Raw genomic sequence first — 23,071 nt, 5'->3', positions numbered from 1 at the left:
GCTGACTAGAATCTTTCAAAGTTATTTTTCCTTATGATGATGTTATTGTTTAAACTGTTGTTCTGGCTCTGCTCACTTATTTCTGCATCATTTCATAAATGGTTCATAGTTCTTCCCAGTTTTCTCTGAAAACCATCCATTTCATGTCACATAATATAAGTTATTTTGCCATTTCCCAATCAATGAGCATTCTCTTGATTTTGTTTTTTATAATGGATATAAAAAGAGCCGTTTTAAATATTTTTGTACACATAGGTCCTTTCCTACTTTCTTTGATCTCTTTGGAGTATAGACCCTAGTAGTGGTTTCTTGATGGAAATGTATGCAAAGTTTAGTGACTATTAGTTCCAGTTTGCTTTTAACTCAAATAGATTTGAGTTCAAATGTTGCCTCATTTGCTAGCTGTGTGACAGTAGTCAAGTCACTTGACTACTACATCTTCAGGGTTTGTAGAAGATCCAAATGAGACAATGTATATAAGGTGCATTGTAAGCCATAAAGGTAATGCCAATGGCAATGGTTGATGATATATTGGGCAGTGATGAAGGATAAGAAGTGTTTTATCAATCTGTTTGCAAAGATAATTGAATTAAGTTCATTCTTTACAATGAAATCTATGATTGGCCTAAACTAAAGACATGGTTAATAAGTAATCTAGTTATCAAAACTCTTTGAGTCCCTATGGATAAAGTAAAAAGAGTAGCATAGGGTGAGATTCATTTCCCTGAGACAAAGGGAAACCTTTGGCACAGTTTTATTTAGGTACCCAGAATTTCATCTCTAGCATTTGCTAAAAGAAACTTTCTTGCTGCTATTAAGAGACAGTGTGACCCAATGGAAGGCACCTTGGAGAGGGAAACAGAGCACCTGGGCCCTCCACCATGGACCGTGATACTTCAGGAAACTTAGAATTCTTCTCCTGCTTCAGTCTCCCCATCAGTTGCTTAGGGATGAACAGTGGTGGAGAAAGATAAACTAAAAATTGCAAAATATCTCAGCCATCTAAATATGGATGCTTTAGAATTATTCCTCTCTGATGCCTATGAGATCATATCTAATCTTGAAACTTTGTTTTTAATTTTTTTAATCCTAGGGAACAGATTATCCGACTTCAGGGAAAGGTGGACAAACAGTATGCTGGGCTGAAAGATATGGCTGAAGAACGGAAGCGCAAGCTGGAAAACATGTATCATTTGTTCCAGTTGAAGAGAGAGGCAGATGACTTGGAACAGTGGATTGCAGAAAGGGAGGTGGTGGCCTCTTCCCAAGAAATGGGGCAAGATTTTGACCATGTCACTGTGAGTTTCACATCCAAAACATTCCTTTTTGTTGTTGTTGTTGTTACATTTTTTTAAAGGAAAACACATGAATCTATCATTATTTTTAGGTGTTTAATAATAGTAATCTCCTTGTTTCCCCTCCCTACTTTCAGTTTTAGTAAAACATTGAAAATCAATCTAGCATCTTCTTCTATTAAGCAGCAAAGTGTAGCCACAACAAAGTTCAAGCTGTGATAATATTTCGGGGGGGGGGGTGATCTACTTGGATTTCCATGAATTTTTTCTTTAAAAAAAGGTGTGATAACACATCCACAGACAGTTGTGGTATAGAAGAGTCTGTGAAAAGAGTGTGAGAATGCCCTGTCATATCCCCAACAGCCCCAAAGTACAATAACCATGTTTCTGTTCATCCGTGCCCTTCTTCTCCAATTCTAGTTGCTACGGGACAAGTTTCGTGACTTTGCTCGGGAGACCGGGGCAATTGGGCAGGAGAGGGTGGACAATGTTAATTTGATTATTGAGCGGCTCATTGATGCTGGCCATGCTGAGGCTGCCACCATTGCTGAGTGGAAGGATGGACTGAATGAGATCTGGGCTGACCTCCTTGAGCTCATAGACACCCGAATGCAGCTGTTGGCTGCCTCCTATGATCTGCACCGCTATTTCTACATGGGAGAAGAGATCCTGGGGCTGATTGATGAGAAACACCGAGAGTTGCCTGAAGATGTGGGACTTGATGCCAGTACTGCTGAATCCTTCCACCGTGTTCACACAGCTTTTGAGCGAGAATTACATCTCTTAGGAGTGCAGGTACCATTCTATCCATCTATCCGCTCCCATATGGCTTTCATCATGTAGAGACCCAGGAAGCCTGCCTTCTAAATGTCTCCACAGACTATCCCTGATTCCTTTATGGCTCTTTACTTTCTGTTCCCATCTTCCCATCAGCAAAATGGTATTTGAGGTCTTCATAGAATTTATTTATATATTTATTTCTATAGTACTAAGGTTATAAATATAGGGGGTCTGGGAAAGAAAATTATGGAGAAGCACCGTTGTTATCTTCAGTGTATCATTAACCAGAAGGGCACTGACTAAAATGGGAATATAGGACTTTCTGGTTGGAATAAGGAGTGGCAAGTCAAGAGTGTTTAGGTCTTGCTTTCAGGAAATACTATAGTACTTTGATGGATTGATGCCTTTTTTTTTTAACCTTCTGTCCTAGACTCAATACTGACTATTGATTCCAAGGCAGAAGAGTGGTAAGGGCTAGGCAATTTGGGTGAATGACTTGCCCAGGGCCACAGAGATAGGAAGTATCTGATGCCATATTTGAACCCAGGACCTCCTGTCTCTAGGCCTGCCTCTCTATCCACTGAGGCACGAAGCTGCCCTTAGATTGGTGTCATAATCAACACAGGTTCCTTTTCCCGCTGGTGCAAATTGTAGCTCCTCCACATTCTTCATTCATTCATTCATTAAGTGCCTACTATAGGTCTATGCCAGGCCCTTTTCGGGGCATTGGAAATTCAGACAAAAACGAAATAGTTCTTTCCCTCAGGGAGCTTTCATTCCATTGGGGCAAGCGACATGGACATAACAAAGTAAATACAAAATAATTTCTTGTGGGAGGGCACTAGCCCATGGAATCCCATGTATAGAAAACAGCAGGATGCCTGTCTGTAATGTAGAATCTCCTCATCCTGTGTGATTTTTCCCAATGATTTTTCCTATACATTCTCCACAAAGGGTTTATTTGACCTGCTGGAAACCACCTTTTAAAAATTTTAAATATGTCACCAGTACTAGCATATCTCCTTGGACTAGTCATTTGTCGTCTCTACATGCCTGACTTAACTCCTTTTCCAAGCCTGTATCTTGTCAATAATGTCTCCTGGTTTTATTTGAAATAAGAATGTCAATATGAATATGGTTTGGTTCCTTAGGAACTATATCCACTTATTGGTCGTTGAACAGATTTTACATGCTAATGGTCAAGTTTTCTACCACATAGAGGATGCTTTAAAAGATAATAGAGGGGGCAGCTGGGTAGCTCAGTGGATTGAGATCCAGGCCTAGAGATGGGAGGTCCTAGGTTCAAATCTGGCCTCAGCCACTTCCCTGCTGTGTGACCCTGGGCAAGTCACTTAACCCCATTTGCCTAGCCCATACCACTCTTCTGCCTTGGAACCAGTACACAGTATTGATTCCAAGATAGAAGGTAAGGTTAATAAAATAAATAAAGTAATTAAAGTAATGGGAGCTGATAAAAATACCAAGTGGGGGGGGGACAGCTGGGTAGCATAATGGATTGAGAGCCAGGCCTAGAGATGGGAGGTCCTGGGTTCAAATCTGGCCTCAGACACTTCCTAGATAGGTAACCCTGGGCAAGTCACTTGACCCCCATTGCCTAGCCCTTACCACTCTTCTGCCTTGGAGCCAAGACTTAGTATCTATTCTAAGGCAGAAGGTAGGGTTTAAAAAAATAAGATAAAAAGAGCAAAGGTCTCTTGGTCCCAAGGCAAAAGGTAAGGGTTTAAGGAAAAAAAAAACACCAAGTGAGAGAATGTGCAGAAGGAAAGAAAAGGGCCTTGGACAGAGCCATGGGGCACACTCACAGTTAGGGCATGCAGTAGGGATAAAGACTATGGATAGACCAGGAGAGTTCACTGTGAATGAAGACCACAGAGAAGTGTGAGAAAGAGCCAGGCTAGTAGGAGAAGGATCAAGAGAGAGAGCAGTGTGGGAGATAAGTTAAGCATCCAAGAGAAGATGGTCCATAGTGTCCGATTCTGCAGAGAGATGAAGAAGGACAAGGACTGAGGGACAGAGAGGTGTCTCAGTGGATAAAGAGCTGGAGATGATGCCTGGGTTCAAAACTGGCCATGGACACTTCCTAGCTGTGTGACCTTGGGCAAATCATTTAACCCCAATGACCTAGCCCTTACTGCTGTAAAACAGCTATAATAATACCTAGTGTACCTAGAATACCTTCCTCATCTGGATATAAAACAAAGCACTTTGTATTATGTCTATAAAATAAAAAAATAATAATAAAATTAAAAAGTATATATAAAACAAAGCACTTTGTATTGTGTCTATAAAAGAAAAAATATTTAATAATAAAATTTAAAAGTGTATATAAAACAAAGCACTTTGTATTGTGTATATAAAATAAAGCACCATGGGCATGCAGTGTGTCACAGTGATGATGATGATGATGATGATGATGATGATGATGATGATGATGATGATGATGATGATGATTGATGATGATGATGATGACGATGATGACTACAGGTGCAGCAGTTTCAGGACGTGGCCACACGCCTGCAGACCGCATATGCTGGGGAGAAGGCTGATGAGATCCAGAGCAAAGAGCAGGAGGTGTCCACCGCATGGCAAGCACTCCTGGATGCCTGCGCAGGGCGCCGGACCCAGCTGGTGGACACGGCAGACAAGTTCCGCTTCTTCAGCATGGTCCGGGACCTCCTCTCCTGGATGGAAAGCATCATCCGGCAGATAGAAACCCAGGAAAAGCCCAGGTATGGCAGCAGAGGCAAAAGCGTGTCTTCTCCTTCCTTGGCTACTTTCCCCCACAAGATGGGGCTCACAGGCTTCGGCACAGCCTCTGCCCCGTGTTCTCTGGAGGAGAAAAGAGTGGCCTTTGGGGGCCAGAGCCAGCATGACTCAGTCCTTGAGCAGGATCTCAGAGAGTCACTAGGGAGCAGAGATGCTTGATTGTTATGGGGCCTGACTCGGACTGAGGCTGAAAATGACTTGTCCCATTCATTGGTGCTCCAGGCACTTGTGCCAGCTTGTACGAGGCATTATTATTAGCAAGAGTCATAGTTTCAGAGTGCTGGGAATACTGAGCTCACTTGGCAGCCAAGGACCTTGAGCGACTCATGGTTGGATCATACATAAACCTAGCTATTCCCCCACTATCTATTCTCCAACATTGTATCATTGGTGAAAACATTCCCCACCTCTGCCATCTTGTTAGAGAAGAATTGTATTCTGGGAATTCCAATAGAAGAGCTAGCATTATAAAGGCCTCAATATCTCATTTTCTGTTTAAAGCCACACATTTATTAAGCACCTACGATATACAAATTCTGTCCTTGTTCTTGTCCCTCAGAATCGCTTTTTCATCCGTATGGCTCTCCAGAGACTGAGATTTTGCCCTTCATATTCCTGATGGCCAGTTTCAGTTTGGGGGTCCCAGCACCCCACATAGGGAGCCAATTTATCTTTTTCTGCCTAAATTCCTGGCCCTGGGAATCATCAAGCCTTCCTCAGTCCAATTTCCCTGTCTGCAACTAGCCTCCTAGAGAATTCCTAGGAAAGTGGGTCCATAGTTAGCCATTGGACTGTTTCAGAGGTTGGTGTGATTTGAGCTTTTAGAGCCACATAAAGGGGGCCTTGAAGCCAAGGATATCCCAGTTTGAGAACTGGTAAGTAGCATTTCTGAAGAACTAGGGTCTAACAATGTACAGGCAGCTTTGAAGCCCTTTCCTTCTTCAGGAAGCTGAGAATTATCCTGGGAAGACATTTCCCTTTGGGCTTTAGCCTCAGGGTTCAGTCTTTTGGCTGAATTCCTTAACCATCATCCACCTGCCTCTCTTTTCAGAGATGTATCCTCTGTGGAGCTGCTTATGAAGTATCACCAAGGCATCAAGGCAGAAATTGAAACCCGGAGCAAAAATTTCAGCACATGCCTGGAGCTAGGGGAATCGTTGCTTCAGCGGCAGCATCAGGCTTCTGAAGAGGTAAGAAAGAGGGCTCAAATGAGGAGCAGGGACTGCCTCCTTCTGAGGCTGCCTTCCCCTCCAGAGAGGGAGACTGGGGACCAGCTGGAGTCAGGTATCATACCCTTATCCAATAATGTCTTTAGTCATTTATCTATTTGTTCATCCATTCATTCATTCAGTCAATATTTTTTAAGCACCTACTAAATGTTGAGCTCTGTACAGGTTACATTTGTTCAAGGCACAGACTCTCTTATTGGAGAGCATTTGTAGGGACAGCTAAGTGGCACAATGGATAGAGAGCCAGGCCTAGGGTTGGGAAGATACGGATTCAAATCTGTCCTCAGACACTTCCTAGATGTGTGACTCCAGGCACCTAATACCCATTTGCCTAGCCCTTGCCCTTTTGTATTAGAATTGTTACTAAGTCAGAAAGTAAGGATATTGGGGGGGGGGGGAATATGTACATGTAGAGCTTATAAATAGCCGAGATAAATAGTTGGTTCCCAGCCTATAACCCAAAATCTCATCATTGCAGATCAAGGAGAAACTGAATCAAGTAATATCAAGAAGGCAGGAGATGATGGAGAAATGGGAGGACCGCTCAGAGCGGCTACGTCTATGTGAGTGCAGCCTTGGAGCCAATGAACTTGGTCAGGCTGGGGGCTTCTTGTGGATGAAGGGAAGGGGGAGAAGTATGAAACTCCTCAGTTTTATGGTCAGATCAATCTAGAAAAGACACAACCCATCCCTTCCCTTCTCTCCCTCCAATTCCCTCCCCACGCCCCCAGACAGTTCTTAAACCCAAACTCTGGGTTGTGCCTGAGCCTTCTGCCTTGTGGTTGCATAAAATTTATCAAGGATATTAAGGCTGGCTGGGGAAAAGATTTTCACAGTCTTGACCCTAGTCCTGTGAGGCTTTGAAAATAAAAATGATGGATGCTTACTTACACGGACATCATTGAGAAGACTGGTAAACCAGATGTCTGCACAATGGAGCAAGTCAAATCAACCGACATGTATAAAGCACTTACGGAGTGCCAGGCAGAGTGGTCAGTGATAAGGTCTCAGAGAAAGGCAAAAGAACAATTCCTGCCCTCAAGGAGCTGACGTTCCCATCCCACAAACTGTAGTCTTTTTGCTGAACTGCTTGTAAGTCCCTTGGCAAGGGGCAGAGCTAACCTATTGAGGGCTTCTGTGTGTGGGTCTGTGACTTGTTCTTTGTGGCAGTGCTGGAAGTCTGTCAGTTCTCTCGGGACGCTTCTGTGGCTGAAGCATGGCTGATTGCCCAGGAGCCTTACCTGGCCAGCAGAGACTTTGGACATACGGTGGACAGCGTGGAGAAACTTATCAAGAGACACGAGGCCTTTGAGAAGTCCACAGCTCCCTGGGCTGAGCGATTTGCTGCCCTGGAGAAACCCACCACGGTGAGCTACAGGGCATAGCAGAATCTGAGTGCTGGAGCCAAGGTAGGACTAGCTAGAATGAAGGAGACAACCAATGAGTTCTTTGTCTGCTAGGAAGGCAAAGAATGGGGTGGAAGAAGAGTTGTAGAGGGAGTTAGGCTACTTAATTATGAAGTACAGAGCTCTGTAGATGAGGGAAATGATGGAGAGGATACCCCCCAAAAATAGATGCTCTTCACTATCCTCAAGTTGTTTACCATTCTACAGAAACAAGACAAATAGACCCAAGAATGTTTCACTAAATAATCCATTATTTAGCTTGATAATCATACATGGGAATGATAATATTTTGAAAAGCTTGTAAAAAAATGTAAGGGAATTGGGATGAAACCTTTTGTGTAAATGAAATGAGTGCTGGATTTAGTCAGCAGCCCTAACTTCAACCCCCTGTTCTACAATTCACCACCTTAGTGATCCTGGGCAAGTCATTTGATCTCTCTCTTATTTTCTCCATTTGTAAATTGAGAATGTTGGACTAGAAGGGACTCCATAGCCATCTATTTTGGATCTTTGGTCCCTGTTTTTATCATCCCTGTGCAGTCAGGTGGGAAAAATGTCCTATATCTCACTGCAGGAAGGAGTAAGCAATTCTTGTTATCCAAAGGAGCATTTTTACATATAGTGGTTAGATTCTAATAATACTATTTGTACAGTATCATACCCTAGGTATATTACTAATTAAAGCTGTTTTTGTGCATTTTTCTCATGATTCATCTGTGGTTATTGCAAACAAAGGAAACATATCTTTCTAATCCCACTGCTTTGGTTTCTCTTGCTCAAAATGGTTGTATGGAAACATCTATCTTTAATAAATTTTTATTTTATAAAAAAAAGAACTCTATTATCTCATATTACTCAAGCAGAAAGGTAGTTTGATGACTGTGACATTAATAGATTTAGACCAAGGGCAGGTAAATGACTCAGTGGATAGATAGCCAGGCTTAGAGATGGGAGGTCTTGGGTCCAAATATGGCCTCAGACACTTCCTAGTTATGTGACTCTGGGCAAGTCACTTATCTCCCATTGCCTTACCATTCTTCTGACTTGGAACTAAGAATATTAATTCTAAGGCAGAAGGTAAAGGTAAAGATTTAGAGCCTCTGATCTCAAATAGCTGCAATGAGATTGGACTCAGGGAGAGGAAGTATGAGTAAGAAGAGCTCCTTTTGGAGCATAGCACAGAGAAGCTAGCTCACGGATAGCTCTCTCCTCATCCTCATTTTCTCTGTCTTTCCTGACTCAGTGAATGACCTTTTCTTTCTCTAGCTTGAGCTGAAAGAACGCCAGACTCCAGAGAGACCCACAGAGGACAGTGGGTAAGTACCACAAGAATGGATCCTTGTTGAGTCTCTAGACCAATAAATCTTAAATTCTGAGTGAACCTGGGAGCCAAAGCAGAAAAACACAATGGAAGAAAGGAAACTGGAAGGTGAATTTTCATGAGTCTCATGAGACTATAGCAAATGACCTTCAATTTGTGGGTATTTATATTTAAAGAGAAACTCTCGAGAAGTCCTGGGTTTGGAGGCTTTGTAAATTATTTATGAAAGGCAAAGGAAGAGCTCTCTTGAGTCATGTAGGGCCCAAAACTGGAAAGATAAATCCAGAATAAATAGAATTCAGCTTTATTGTTCTGGATCATTGCCACTGGGACAAAGCTCACTCCTCATTCTTCCAGGAGCCATGTATAATGTTTACATGATTTCTTTACATTGGAGAACTCTTCCATTTTTTAAAGGATTATGGAGTCTTTTTCAAAGTATTTGCTTAAATTTTACAGGATCAGATCGCTGCTATTTTCTAGGTATCTGTACACAGTAAAAATCTTCTTATAGATTATCCAGCCTGTGTTACCTTTGCGCTGTATGTAAGAAGTCACCCTCCTTTTGGTAGGTGCTGCCTTATGAAACAACTCATTTTTAAACTGATTTTCTGTATTCTTCAGGGCTCAGGAGGAGGAAGGCGAGACAGCTGGGGAGCCTCCTCGGAGTCTCCATCGGGTAGCTACTGAAAGAACATCACCGGTCAGTTTCCTCTCACATTTGTCTAGTTCCTGGGAATCTCTGCTGCCAGATCCTACACACCCGTCCTAGAACTCAGGCCAAATCAGTCAGCAAGAAAGCTGAGAATGGTGCACACACCACTACCCTGACCCTTCCGTCTTCCCCTCCCCCTTCCAGAGGCTCCCATTTCAGTTCAGTCTTCCTCATTTTATTGTGTTTACTTAATTCTCTAGTCTTTCCTCCTCAGTTCTGTGTAAATGAAATGCTGGAAGGAGATTACCTGTCTATCCAGCAAGATGTCTCCCATTTTGGTTTGGTTTTATTTAGTTTAATAAATATTCATGGATAAACACATCACCATTCACATCAGAGAGAAGACCAAATAATTTACGCTGAGATGTTCTATGTTTACAAACCTTCTCTTTTCCTTCCAATTCACCCCTTTCCCTATCTTTAAAACCAGAGTGTTTTTCTCCCCATCTGCAGGACCTTCTGAGTTGGACTCAGTTCTGAAAGTAGAAAGCCAGTCTTCTCTGGCCCTGAGAGTGGGAAGTAGACCGTACTCATTCTCTCCATCCTTTCTTTAAGGAAAGCTTTTACCACCTTTCTCAATTCCCATTCATTCTGGCCTAATGCTCCAGATTCAGCAGTGTGCATATGGTGGTCCTGGAGACTGGGAAGGGGGTAAAGTGGAAAAATAAAGAGAAGAAAACCTGAGAGCCTCAGAGATGAAGGGGGTGAACTCTAACACCTCTGTGATGTGGAAGATGGATGGATAGTAGATATCGCAGAGGAGACAGCAGAAGAGACTCAGAGATTACTACAGTTAATCAAGATCTCAGGATTTCATTCAGGGCTCTCTGGAGGGTGTCATCAGGGGTCATAGTTAAGACAAACTCAGTGGGGAGCTGAGTGGCCCAGTGAGTAGAGAGCCAGGTCTAGAGATGGGAGGTTCTGGATTTAAATGTGGCTTCAGATGCTTCCCAGCTGTGTGACCCTGGGCAAGTCACCTAACCCCCCATTGCCTAGCCCTTACTGCTCTTCTGCCTTAGAACTAATACATAGTATTGATTCTAAAACGGAAGATAATGTTTAAACAAACAAAGACAAAATCCAGAAGATGAAGAAAAGGGGGCCAAGGTGGCAAGGTAAGCCAAAGACCTCAGTGAAGTCTCAGTTGGGAGCAAACAGCATTTTTGTGGGGGAGGAAATGATTTCATGATGAAATCAAATGAATGTTCACCCTACATAAAAAGCAGACCTACAAAGGGAAACAAGAAGAAATCAAGAAGATGTCTTGTGTACCACCCATCTATGCTCAGCATCCCTACCTGCATGACACTACCTCCCCCTTCATGCCCAAGGCATCCTGCCATATGCATGTTTCTGTGCATCTCCTGGGTACAAATGAGCCAGCATGTTGTCCTTGTTCACCCCATCCTGTCTTGATTTCTGGACACGAGTGAAATTTGGGGGTCGGGGCAAGAAATTATTAAATTTAAAATGAAATCTGGTTTTCTGTGAGATATTGCTCTATCAGATCTCACATCAAAACCAGATTTGTGCCCTGTCTCTCTCTCTCTCAACACCTGGTTGGGATAGTGGGAAGAACCCGGCCTTGGGAGTTGGGACACACGAGGTCTAGTTCCAGTTTAGTCTCTATCTTGTTTGCCACCCTAGGTAAGGAATTTTAACTTGTTTTGCCTTAGCATTTGCATCTGAAAAACAAGGGAGTTGTATTGGACGATCTCTCAAGATTCTTCCAGGCCCTTCTAAGTATTGTTCTTAGATTGAGCCTGCACCATTCGTGTTTTCATGTTCTACACACACACACACACACACACACACGGTGCCTACTTGTGCTACCTTACACATCAGTGATATCCAGAAACCTGCTCCAGCCCCACATGCTCAGCAGGGCTCCAGCAGTGTCCGAAGCAGAGTCCACCTCAGAAGCTCCCATGAAAGTTCCTTTTGCATGCGGTGATCCTCCTTCCTGACCTTTGGTGAAATGTATCCCAAATCCCACTAACCCACGGACAGCCACGGCAACAGGAGCAGAGCTCAACTATCCCAAGCTCAGCACTTGCCAAAAACGTTCTGTTTGGTGTTTTGACTTCCCCAAATAGCCCCAGCCTCTACTTCTTCTAGAGACACAGGACTCGAAGCCCTGTGGCCAATGCCTTCCTCCAAAGACTCACTGCTTTCCTGCTGCCCCGTGGCTGTTCTTCCTTGTATAAATTGTGATTTGTCTGTGTGGAATTGTGTACGGTGTCTGTGTGCATTATTGTGTCCCAACAAGCAGCTGTATCCATTTAATTACCCCTTGGGTCTGTGTATATACATGCATTTGATTTCTCTACACCCCTCCTGCCTCAAATCCCTTTTATCCAAGCACCTGGAATATCCTGTGTGGGGAGTGGGGAGGAAAGGAAAAACATGGACTAAATGCCTCAGGGGAAAGGTGAGTATGATTCCATATGTGAGGCTACTTCTAAATGCCAGCAGCACTTTATCCAAATATGAATCCCAGCTTGTGGCCAAGACCCAAAGGAAACCAGGCAGCAAGTCAAATGAACGTGAGGCAATGGCACCAGTAGAAATGGATGGTCTGTTGCTTCATCTTCCTTTTGTCTTTGTGGGGATTTAATTTGGGGGGGGGGATGGGGAAGTGGTGAGGAGGACCTCAAGGGAAATAGAAGGAAAAACATGGCATTCTGGAGAGTTGGGGATTATGTGAACCAAAGAAATGAAAATTATTTTCTGCCTGTTTACCCCACTTGGACCATTAGACCCTGTTAGACACAAAACCTGCATTCCTGCTCATGTGTATGCTCTGTTGGTGCTGGTGGCCCTGTAGAATAGACACACGCTTAATCTCCATCTTACATTGCTTCCTGTGAAAATGGTCCATCGTGCATGACAAATTTCCCTGCCATCTTTCCCTGTTATGTGAGAACGGAGTGGGATGGAACAGAATGCAATCCAGGGAACACATCACTGTTGAGAGCCAGGGATAGGAGGGCTATCCTGGAGATTCAGCAAACTACCCATTCCTCATGCCAAATACATGTTACCTTTCATAGATCTATAAATATATAGATTCATATATATGTATATATATATATATAAAAACATACACACCCTCTCAAAGATTAGTCTATATTGTAGTCATTAGAATTTTTAGTCCAACTTGCCTTTTTTCCAAGAACACTATTATTCACATAATTTAGTCATTCCCCTGCCAGTTTTTCCAGGACATTCAGTCCATTTGAGGGTTAGGTCTAAAAATCAGGAGTTCTTGCCTGTCTTTATGTCAAGGATCCCTTTGGCAGACTGGTAAAAGCTATAGACCCCATGTTGGCAAACCTATGGCACGTATGCCAAAGGGGCCTGCTCCCTTCCCCCTCTCCACTGAGCCTGAGGATATTTCTCCCATCACCTGCCCCTCTGCCCTGCAGTCCAATGGAAGCACTTCCTCCCTCCCCTGTCTGGGGTAAGGCAGGAGCTCACATGCAGTGTGAGGATTGCAGTTTGGGCACTCAGTCTCTAAAAGGTTTGCCATCACTGCTATAGACCCTTCTTAGAATAGTGTTTGTAAATGAATAAAATAAAATATATAGGATTATAAAAAAAATTATTTAAAAATATTTTAAGTTAATGGGTAGCAAGATGGATCTGTGGATAGAGAGCCAGATCTAGAAGCAGAAGGTTCTGGGTTCAAGTTTGGCCTCAGACACTTCCTAGCTGTGTAACCTTGGATGTCACCTACCCCCTAATGCTTAGCCCATATCACTTTTCTGCCTTAGAACCAATACATAGCATTGATTCTAAGGCAGAAGGTAAGGGTTTAAAAAAAATCATGGACCCCAGGTTATGTTTTTATCATTATATAAAGAAAAACAAAATTGTTACTTAGTGGGGTTTTTTGTGTTTTTTTTTTTTTTTGCTTTTTGCATAAGGGACATTTTTTATCTCCTTGACCTTCATGGCTGGACTTGAGGACATTTGTTTAACTTCTTTCAACCTCCTTGACACTTGGCAAGCATTGTAATTGCTTCTCACCCCCTAAAACCAGTCTCTCTGAGAATCAATAGCTGGCTTGCCAAGGACTAAATCATAAAAAATCAATTGATTTTTTCTGTCTCATCGTTCATCATGAAGAACACTATAAACCAATCCCTCAGCTCAGGTAATGACTTCCTCCAGATTTCCAGAATAGAAACCTGCCTTGTCTCTGATCCTCCTACAAGGGTAGCTTGTCCTGGACAATATGAAAGCCCATGCATCATTTGCTGTTGATTCACTAGCACTTAGAAATGTCCCATCCCACTCTACTCCACATTCCCTCTACTTCATGAGACTCCCAGGAACAGTACCTGGTACCCAGGATATGGTACAGGTGATAGGTGAGTATATGGGGACAGCAGAAGGAACAAGATACAGATATGCAGAAGGCAAAACTTGGAGTAAGCACATTGGGAGAGGATAAAGAAGAGATCATGTTGGTCTTATTACATCATATGAGGAATCAGGGACCTAGGTTCTAGTCCTGGCTTTACCGCTAACTAGCTGTGTGGACTTGGGTAAGTTGATTAATTTCCTTTGGTTCTTTATCTACAAATGGCAATGCCAACTATAAAATAACTTCTTAACTTATGAAGATGTTGGAGGAAGGTAATGTGTGAAAATATCATAAAAATAGAAATATATTGAAAAGAAAGACTAAGGAAGACCTATACTTAATCCTAACTTTTAGTAGTAGAATGTAGAGAAGTTTGTGTAGACAAAGCTGGGAGGAGAGGAGATAATTATCATGGAAAGAGACTTCAATTGGGAGTCAGGAGATCTGGGTCCTAACCTTGGCCCTTCCCTCTTGTTAAGTGTATGACCCTGAGGAAGAATATTTACTAAGTCTCAAATTTTCTCATCCACAAAACTTGGGATTTAATCTAGTTGAATTTAGGACCCCACTTCAAGCTATAACACTTATGAGTTCCTGTGATTTAGAATGAAGCTATCATTCTTTCCATAGAAGAAAGCCCAAAATGATGCATTCTAACCTTTTATTTTGAGATTCCTCCCTCCTACCTTCAGGATTATATTTTCCTAAGGTGCCAAACATTAAAGAAACCTGAATTTCACTACCACCTCTGTCTCTGCCTTTCCCTTGCTAAAATAACTCTTCAGTTTTCCTGCCTTTGCCGTGAAACAAGTAATGCCTGCACTAACCTGCCTCACAAGACTGTTGTGATGAAGATAATTAACATTTGTGTAAAGGAGTTTATGTTCCTATTTTCTGTGAAATGTAATAAGTGCCCATTTTTATTAAGGGCAGCATGGCTTACTGGAAAGAGTAATGGGTATGAAATGACAGAATTTGAGAGTCAGAAGGGAACTCAGCAGTTATTTGAGCCAAAACAAAAAAAAGAAATCCCATTATAACACAGCCAGCAAGTGGTGGTCCAATTTCTGCTTGATGGCCTCCAAGGAAGAAGAACCCACCACCTCTCACAGAAGCCCAATCTACTTTTGGAAAACTAATTCCTAGAAACTCCTCCCACCCCCAATATCAAACCCAACCTAAATTTACCTCCTTTCATCTTCCATTCATTGTTTCGGTGTCTGCTCTTTTGCGCCAAATAGAACAAGTCTAGCCTATCCTGTATATGATAAGAAGAGTTGGTTCAACTAATAACTCTACTGTTAGGTGTGTGGCCATCCATGGGCAAGTCCCTTAACCTTTCAAAGGCTGAGGATACCTACCTCACAGGGATGCTGTGAAGATAATGAACAGTGGGCTTTTTGCAAATTTTAAAGTGTTAAATGGATATTAGCTATTATTATTTTGATGCAATACCTGGAATTCACTTTCCTTCTCTGCTTTTTATGGCTTAGCAGTAATGAAAGGCCTGTAAAACACGGGTCCTTTCTGTTTGAGTGGAGGAGAAGGGAAAGCCACTCCCTGCAGTCTGACAGAAATAATTTCTAGCAGCAACTAAGCCTTACTTTGTGAAGACCCATTAATCCAGGGGCAACACACTAAGGTTTCAACTCCCACTCCTAATTTCTGACCCTTAGCCTTGAAAGACTGGCCCTGAAAATTTAGGCTAAATGGAAAAGAAAACCTCCTAAAATAAGAGCTATTCAAAAGTTGAATTGGGCTTTTTCAGGAGGAAGTCCTGTGGGATTCCCTTCAACTGGAGGTCTTCAAGCAAAGATATGTTGCCCATGTTTTTGAGGGTATATTGTAGTGTAGACTCTATTTTGTTTATGAGTTGGGGCTGGTGACTGTTGAGGTCTCTTTCATATCTGGAATTCAGTAATTCTGTAGGTCTGGTTTGAGGACACTGGGTTCCTCATCTTCATTCTTCTCTCTCTCTCACAAACTTGGGTGCATGATTGAGGGGCCTCTTGGATGAAGTTTCATTGAAGCAATTAGCTGTTTTTAAGTATAAACAACAGCATATCCAGGGCCTAAGAAGGAGATGAGTTTGGAGTAATGATAGCAGACCCTGTTTCCAACAAACATTTCTTCTAATACTAACTTCAGCTAGCTTCAGTGGTTTTCCTTTTCTTGTCAGCACTCTTGTAGTTGGCTGGAAGCTTTTTTAACAAGCCACTAGAACAGTATGCATTGGCAGCCTTAGATTTTAAAAAGCAACCATTGTTTTGTTTTGCCTGAACAAGCTTTTCCTCCTCTTCCCCTGGCATCACCACCTCCACCCCATTCCATGACACAGAGATGACATGAAACTCACTTGTTCATTAGAGGTAGGCATGGCAAGTAAACAATAATTTCCCTTCATACATGGGATGGTCTCTCCTCTCCCTGACCACTGGAGTGATTAAGTTAATGTGCATAAATGGTCCATCTGTCTGCAGTTCTAGGGTGGAGTCTCATTGCTCCATATTTCCAAAATGAAAACTCTTGGACTCTTTCCTGCAGTTGTCCACTGCTCTTCCCTTTTTGTTTTTTACTCAGTGAAAGGATCTGACAAGGTAATTGCTTTGTTTTTCTCTACATCTCCAGTTTATCTTCAGGTCCTTTTTCAAAATGTCTTTTCAAGGTAGCTTTAAGACCTTCTAGGTGTTGGCAGAGTAGGTGACAATAATACTTATTCATATAGAAACCTCCAAAGTGTGATGTGGAGATGGACATCTTTGTCATGGTAGAGCATCCAAGCTGGGATTGAGAGTAATCTTTTTTCTCTCTAAAAATCTCTCTTTTTCTAATGCTGGTGGATCATCTTATCCACTTGACTAAGAGATCTTGAAGTTAAGGATTATTTTCATCAGTAGCATACATTATTGACTAATGTCCAGAACGCATGAGAACTGAATAATAATGCCAGTGGTAATGATGAAGCCAACTTTATAGATGATCGATTGTTCTCCTAAATGGTAATCCTCTCATTACCCACCATGTGGGAAATATGCATTTCTTACTCTTCTCCCCAAGCTAAAGAGAACCTGACTTTTTTTCAATATCTTTTCACCTCAATTATAATCTTAGTGTAGGCTTTAACATTCTGTTTTAACAACTTCCTCCCCAGACTCCATTTCTCATAGAAAACTAGTCCATACAAGGTAGCTGCTAAGTTACCAAAATGATCTTTGTCTTCCAATTTGGTCCCTAAATTCTCTCACCTCTTAACTGTAATGCAATAATCTTTCTTCACTGTCTTAAACCTTAGTTTTTAAATCATCTTTATTCTCCTGTTCATTTCAGCTCCTCCCTCAGGTTGATTGTCTGATTTTACCTGCTTTCAATTTCATCTTCTATACTACCTTCCTCAAACTAAATTATTCCTTTTTCCTACTCCTCTGAGTGAAACATTCCACTAACCATTTCTACTAACCACAAACCATGATGGGAATCTCTTTCCTAGTGGATAGAGATTGAGCTGAAATCCATGTTGAGCTGGGAGGTAGAAGCTTTCAGTTCTCAGAAGCTACAAGATATGACCTACCTTTTTCAAGGATCTGAACCCTTCAGGGCCATTCAGTTGTCTATTTACATACCTAGGAGTCGTCTTATCTAGCAGCTTGCCCCTCTTTCTACCTCTTACAATGCAGCCATCATACATGTCACCTACAGTATTTAGCCATGTGGATTACATACGTCCCATATAAATTTTGAGGCTTTTGGGCAGGGTCTTTGCTTTCCTCTGGTGCCTCATATCACATTCTCAGTTATGTAGAATATACCTGAGACAGACCAGAAGGCCCTCTCAACTCTCATGAATGCCAGTTATTGGTTGCCATTGACAACACTCTTGTACCCACAAACATACACTGTGTGGGATCAGTCCACTTGGAACCACCTGCCTAGAGCCCCTCTGGTCCTAGGCCCCCATTCCATTTGTAGCACTGCAGTTAAACCATTGTAGCCTGACAAGAATGGGGTTCTGTTCCAGCTTTATCTACTTTAGCCAGGTGATCTTGAGTAAATGACTAAAGCAACCAGCTTTCGTGATCATCTGTAAAATAGAGGGTTGAATTAGATGATAAACCACCAACTTTTAGAGCAAAAATGGATATTCTCTGATGTCTTAATGTATCTATTTAGAAAAGGTCCATTCTTGTTCTAAAGGTTGGTGGTTCTATGCTGACTTTTAGGTTCACATCTTTTTATGTTTTGCTACTTGCAGTTTATCTTCTATTATCTTCCTTCTCACCACTCTTATTCTTAGTGCCTGAGCATGTCTCATTGCTGAGAGAAAAGCCAAATTCTTAGGTATTTTTGATCTGCTTGATTCCCTGGGAGTCACCCCAAATCTGCAGCCAATTCCAAGTACTTGAACACTGATGAGCAGGTGTATGTAATAGCCATTATTTTTTTTAACCCTTACCTTCTGTATTGGAACTATATGGCTTCATGACCTCCCCTGCTAATTCATCTCTTCAGATTGCTCCTACAGTCTCACTCTCCTCCTACCCTCAATCAATACTATATATTGGTTCCAAGGCAGAAGAATGGTAGGGGCTAGGCAATGGGGGGTCAAGTGACTTGCCCAGGGTCTCACAGCTAGGAAGTGTCTGAGGTCATATTTGAACCCAGGGCCTCCTATCTCTGAGCCTGGCTCTCAATCCACTGAGCCACCCAGCTGCCCCCAATAGCCATTATTTTATAAGATCTCTATGTTCTGTCTTTGCCTATGTGCACCATTGCTTCTCACTCTCTTCTACTTCTTTCCTCATCACCATACAAGAGGAATACTGTACCTCCCCTCCAGGAAAGTATCCTGGAGTAAGACAACAAGAACTTGGCAAGCTTATCAATATTCCTGGTACAATCCAAAGAATGCTGGATTTGAAGTCAAAGAACTTGGTTTCAAATATTGACTTTGTCTGACCTTGAACAAGTCATCTAACTGTTTTAGATCTTGGTGTTTTATCTGAAAAAAAAAAGAGACAGTTGGGCTAGATTATCATTAAATTTCCTTTCTACCTTCCTATAACCCTGTCTTCTGTAGGGAGTGGTATCTTCTCCATTCAGCTTAATCCCACTATGATCCCTACAGTTTTCTGCTATATGGCTTCATGACCTCCCTTTGTAATTAATCTCTTCAGATTGCTCCTCCACAGTCTCACTCTCCTCTCACCCTTTATGTACATCTTCAATCCAGATTTTTCTGCTCTAACTATGGGAACATGCTCCATTTCTGTTGCTTTTTTGTAGTCAAGCCAGTCACAAGAGAAAAACAGCATGGTTTTATGGGGAAATTGCTGGATCTAGTTAGCCTATGTTCAGAAATCATCTGTAATATTTATTAAATGTGTGACAACTGTGGACAAATAACTTTTCTGAGCCTGGTTGATCATCTATGAAAATGGAATAATGTACTTAATGTACCTAACTCGTAGTTATGAAGAAAAGTTTTAAATCAATATGGAATACTGTTATCTCTTGTGTGTTTTCTATTGATATAATATAGCCCAACCAAGAAACCAGAGTGCCTAGCAGGCTAAAATTTTTCTTCAGCTCCCTCTCTTTACATTGGGTCAAGCTATAGTGTAGGTTTTTAGTTTGCCTGTTTCTGGATCTTTTTACTTTACAGAAATTTTTCACCAAAATCCCAATATTAAATGGCTTTATATGATTTACAAGAGCACCAAGTAAATAACTACTGTTTCCCCTGTGTGTCTCTCAGTTCTTTCTTAAGAGAATATGAAAGGCAGTTTGTTGACTCTTTTGGTGGTGCAATGGGTAGAGAGTAGGACCTAAGAAAGCAAGACTTATTTTTCTGAGTTCAAATCTAGCCTCAGACAAGCTGTATGACCCTAGGCAAACCACTTAACCCAGTTTGTTCCTCATTTGCAAAATGAGCTGGAGAAAGAAACATCAGACCACTCCAGTATCTTTGCCAAGATAATCCCAAATGGAGTCATGAAGAGTCAGACCCAACTGAAAAACAACTTATTTACCTTAGAGCATCAGGAAAATGCCCAGATGTCCCCTGAAGTCAACCTTGGTGCCCTTATCCTTAAGCCATATGGTAAGATGTACCATGATGCTAAACAATTTACCCATGAAGGCAAGAATGGCTTCAGAACTAATTCAGCAATAACTCTAGCCTCTCTTATTAGAAGCATTGAGCATAATGCTAAGGTGGCCAAGGATATAGAAGTTTGCTCGCTTGGATGGGTCATTACCTTTCTTTATTCTGTGACTACAGACTCCACTCTTATCCCAGCCAGTTGTCTGATCATATCATCATGGCTGATAGCTGAATTGGAATCAGGATATCTGGAATTAAGTTGAGGGGAAATCTCTCCCTAGCTACCTGTGTGACCTTGGCCAAATCACTTAACCTTTTGCTGGCTTCATTTTCTTGGCTCTGACTCTAACTTGCTTCCTCTTTGCCATTTACACCTTAACTAAATACTAGGTGCCTGAATAATGAACTTTGAACAGGTGAATAATTAATCACCAGTTAATGAGTAACTCATTGATTTGTTAGGTTTAGTTATGGTGGATATTGAATGTAAAGACAGTGTTTTATGGAGACTTGGAGGTCTGTAGAGTATAAAAGATGCTTTGATGGATTTGAGAGAGCATCCTTATGAGATTATCTTTTATCCACATAGATGGACACCCACCCAAGCCTTCTCATCTTGTGCATCCTGGTATTCCCCAAAATCCTCCATAATAAATACACGAAGCAAATGGCAAAAATATGTAGCAAGGCACATAAATTATACAAATTACACAGTGTTTATTCATCTGTGTGACCTCCTTGAGGGTGTCTGGTTTCATTCTTTTCATCCTTATATCCACAGGTTTAGCCCAGTGCTTTAGGTACTTAATAACCACTAGATGATTGAAATGAATAAATAACCAAGCCATTGTGCTAGAGGCTTTGTTGAAGTCTTTTAGCATGTCAGTAGTACTAGTGCATCATGAAGGCTGTCCATCTCTATTCTTCACTCTTTGTGGTCAGCATATCTCTGTTTTCTAATCAGCCATTTTCTACCCATCTCTTTCATCACTTCTTGGGCATACTTCTCCATTATTCATATGCTCCAAACTCTTTTCATTCTGAATTCATCTTTCCATTGGCCTTGGGATCATTGCAATTTTGAGTCTTTGGAGACTCTGGTCTTCTGAGATTTTCAGTCATCTCTGGAGAATATAAGAAATTTTAAAGTATAGGGTTTTGTTTCATGGAGCCATTTGGGATCATAGAAATAATGTTAAGTCTTCGATAGCACCCAATAATCCCTTCTATTAGTATAATTAATATTAATAAAATCAATAGAAATTCACAGGCTCTTTTATTGACTTACACAGAATCTGTGACTACTGGGTTCACACTGAATCTGTGACTACTGGGTTCTCTTTTTTTTTTTTTAACCCTTAACAGTTACTTAGACACACCACGTGGTCTTAGATTCCTCTTTCCTTCACTCCCATATCCAATTATTGTCCAGTCTTGGAGATTCTACCTACAAAATGTTTTATGTATCACTTTCTTCTTCTTTTTCTCCTTCAAAAAAACAACAACCACCCTTGCCTTTCATCTTAGAATCAATACTAAATATTGGTTCTAGGGCTAGGCAATGGGGGTTAAGTGACTTGCCCAGGGCCAAGTGTCTAAGAAAGTGTCTAAGGCCATATTTTAACCCAGTGCCTCGAGACTGCTGAGCCTATTCATATCACTTTGGTAATAACCCTTTAATTCAACTTCCATTCTACAAATATTTATTTAGCATTAGCCTACCAGCTCCCTACAATGCTAAGGATAGAGAGCAGGGAACACAAAGATGAAAAACAGATACATTCCTGCTCTCAAAATACTTATAGCATATTGTGGGATAGAATAGAAGATATGATGGGCACATGGAGAAGTATAAAATAAGGTAGAATGTAAGAAGGGAAAGAAAGAGACATTCCAAGTGATTTAGAAAAGTATGAAAAAGGAGATCAGAGAGGGGTTCAAGGAAGAGGTCACACTTGGTCTTAGCCTGAAAGGAAGAGAATTTCATAAAGCAGAGATTAAGAAGTGGGGAGTGCATTCCATACCTTGGACCTAAGCTTGTTTTTGCTTCTTTTTCTGACTTCCTAGGGAATTTTTCAGGCACTTAACTTGGTTACTTATACAAATCTCCCCTATGAGTACTTCAAAGAGAAGCAAAAACAAAAACAGTCCAAAGAAAGATTCTTCCCCTCTTCACCCAACCCCCGCAACTTCAACACTTTGAATATACACTCTACACATCTTAGGCATCCCTCCTTCTATGTTGCATCTCCTCTAGCCCTTTTTCCCAGTGAGCATTTTAAAATGGTCACTTCAGCCAAGAAGTAGCATGACAGTAGTACACAGAGAGCTGCCCTCAGAGATGGAAACAAGTCCCACTTCTGTTGGGTACTGGCTTTTGAGATCCTAGGCAAGTCACTTAACTTCTCACTGCCCAGACAACTCCAAGGCAATAAGTTATGGAGTAGGTGCCAGATACAAAGGGAGTTTCCTCCACTGGAAGTTTTGTATATTAGGTCCAGTCACTATACTTAATCTACGCTGGCTAAATCTTTGACAAGATTCCCTCCAAAAGAGAGGGAGCTACAAATTCCTGAGGAATCCTTTTAAGTGTCCTCAGTTTTGTTTTTGATTAGAAGAGAAGGTCTTCGAGTTGGAAAAGTAGGAGAAGAGGCAGTGTGCTTGAAAACATAAGGGGACCAGGGCTTGATCTCTGTAGGGGTAAAGAATATTTCATGGGATTTCTACCACCAATCTTCCTTATAAGCATACCATGGCTCACTTAGTTTCTTGGTAGGAGCTATAAAAGGAAAAACACTTTCCCCTTCTCAGTCTCCTTTGCTCCTCCCTTCCAAAAAGAAACCACCAATTTCCTTGTCTATTCCCCAAGCACAAAGATGAGCAAGGAATCTTGGTCAACATCTGCAGGAGGTAACACCACCCAAAAAATTAGGTATTCCTGACCTTTGGCAGCACCCTGTTGCTGACACCCCATAAACTCATCATCACTAATGTTCTTACTTGAGCTCATTCTCAAGTCTTATTTAGTCTTGCCCCAGAACAGAGGTCATTTAAACAATGCTTTCA

General features: G+C 41.6%; 1 protein-coding gene across 5 annotated transcripts in view; it reads left to right on the top strand.

Annotated features, from left to right (window-relative positions):
• The window catches only part of SPTB (spectrin beta, erythrocytic), a 183,302-nt gene that overhangs the window by 140,866 nt on the left and 19,365 nt on the right, over nucleotides 1-23,071 (top strand). For 4 of the 5 annotated variants that reach the window (XM_007473036.3, XM_007473037.3, XM_056810896.1 and 1 more), the window contains 8 exons: nucleotides 1,094-1,298; nucleotides 1,716-2,090; nucleotides 4,581-4,825; nucleotides 5,914-6,052; nucleotides 6,570-6,654; nucleotides 7,262-7,458; nucleotides 8,764-8,813; nucleotides 9,443-9,521. In XM_007473036.3, coding sequence (XP_007473098.2) covers nucleotides 1,094-1,298; nucleotides 1,716-2,090; nucleotides 4,581-4,825; nucleotides 5,914-6,052; nucleotides 6,570-6,654; nucleotides 7,262-7,458; nucleotides 8,764-8,813; nucleotides 9,443-9,521 — 1,375 coding nt within the window. Of the gene's footprint in view, nucleotides 1-1,093; nucleotides 1,299-1,715; nucleotides 2,091-4,580; nucleotides 4,826-5,913; nucleotides 6,053-6,569; nucleotides 6,655-7,261; nucleotides 7,459-8,763; nucleotides 8,814-9,442; nucleotides 9,855-23,071 lie in introns of those variants that run through there. The other variant, XM_056810897.1, reaches the window with a different exon arrangement.

Source organism: Monodelphis domestica, chromosome 1 (genome assembly GCF_027887165.1).
Source record: "Monodelphis domestica isolate mMonDom1 chromosome 1, mMonDom1.pri, whole genome shotgun sequence".
In the NCBI taxonomy this organism is placed as follows: Eukaryota; Metazoa; Chordata; class Mammalia; order Didelphimorphia; family Didelphidae; genus Monodelphis; species Monodelphis domestica.
The sequence above is the reverse complement of the archived record's forward strand: the minus strand, read 5'-3'. Positions and strand labels throughout refer to the sequence as shown.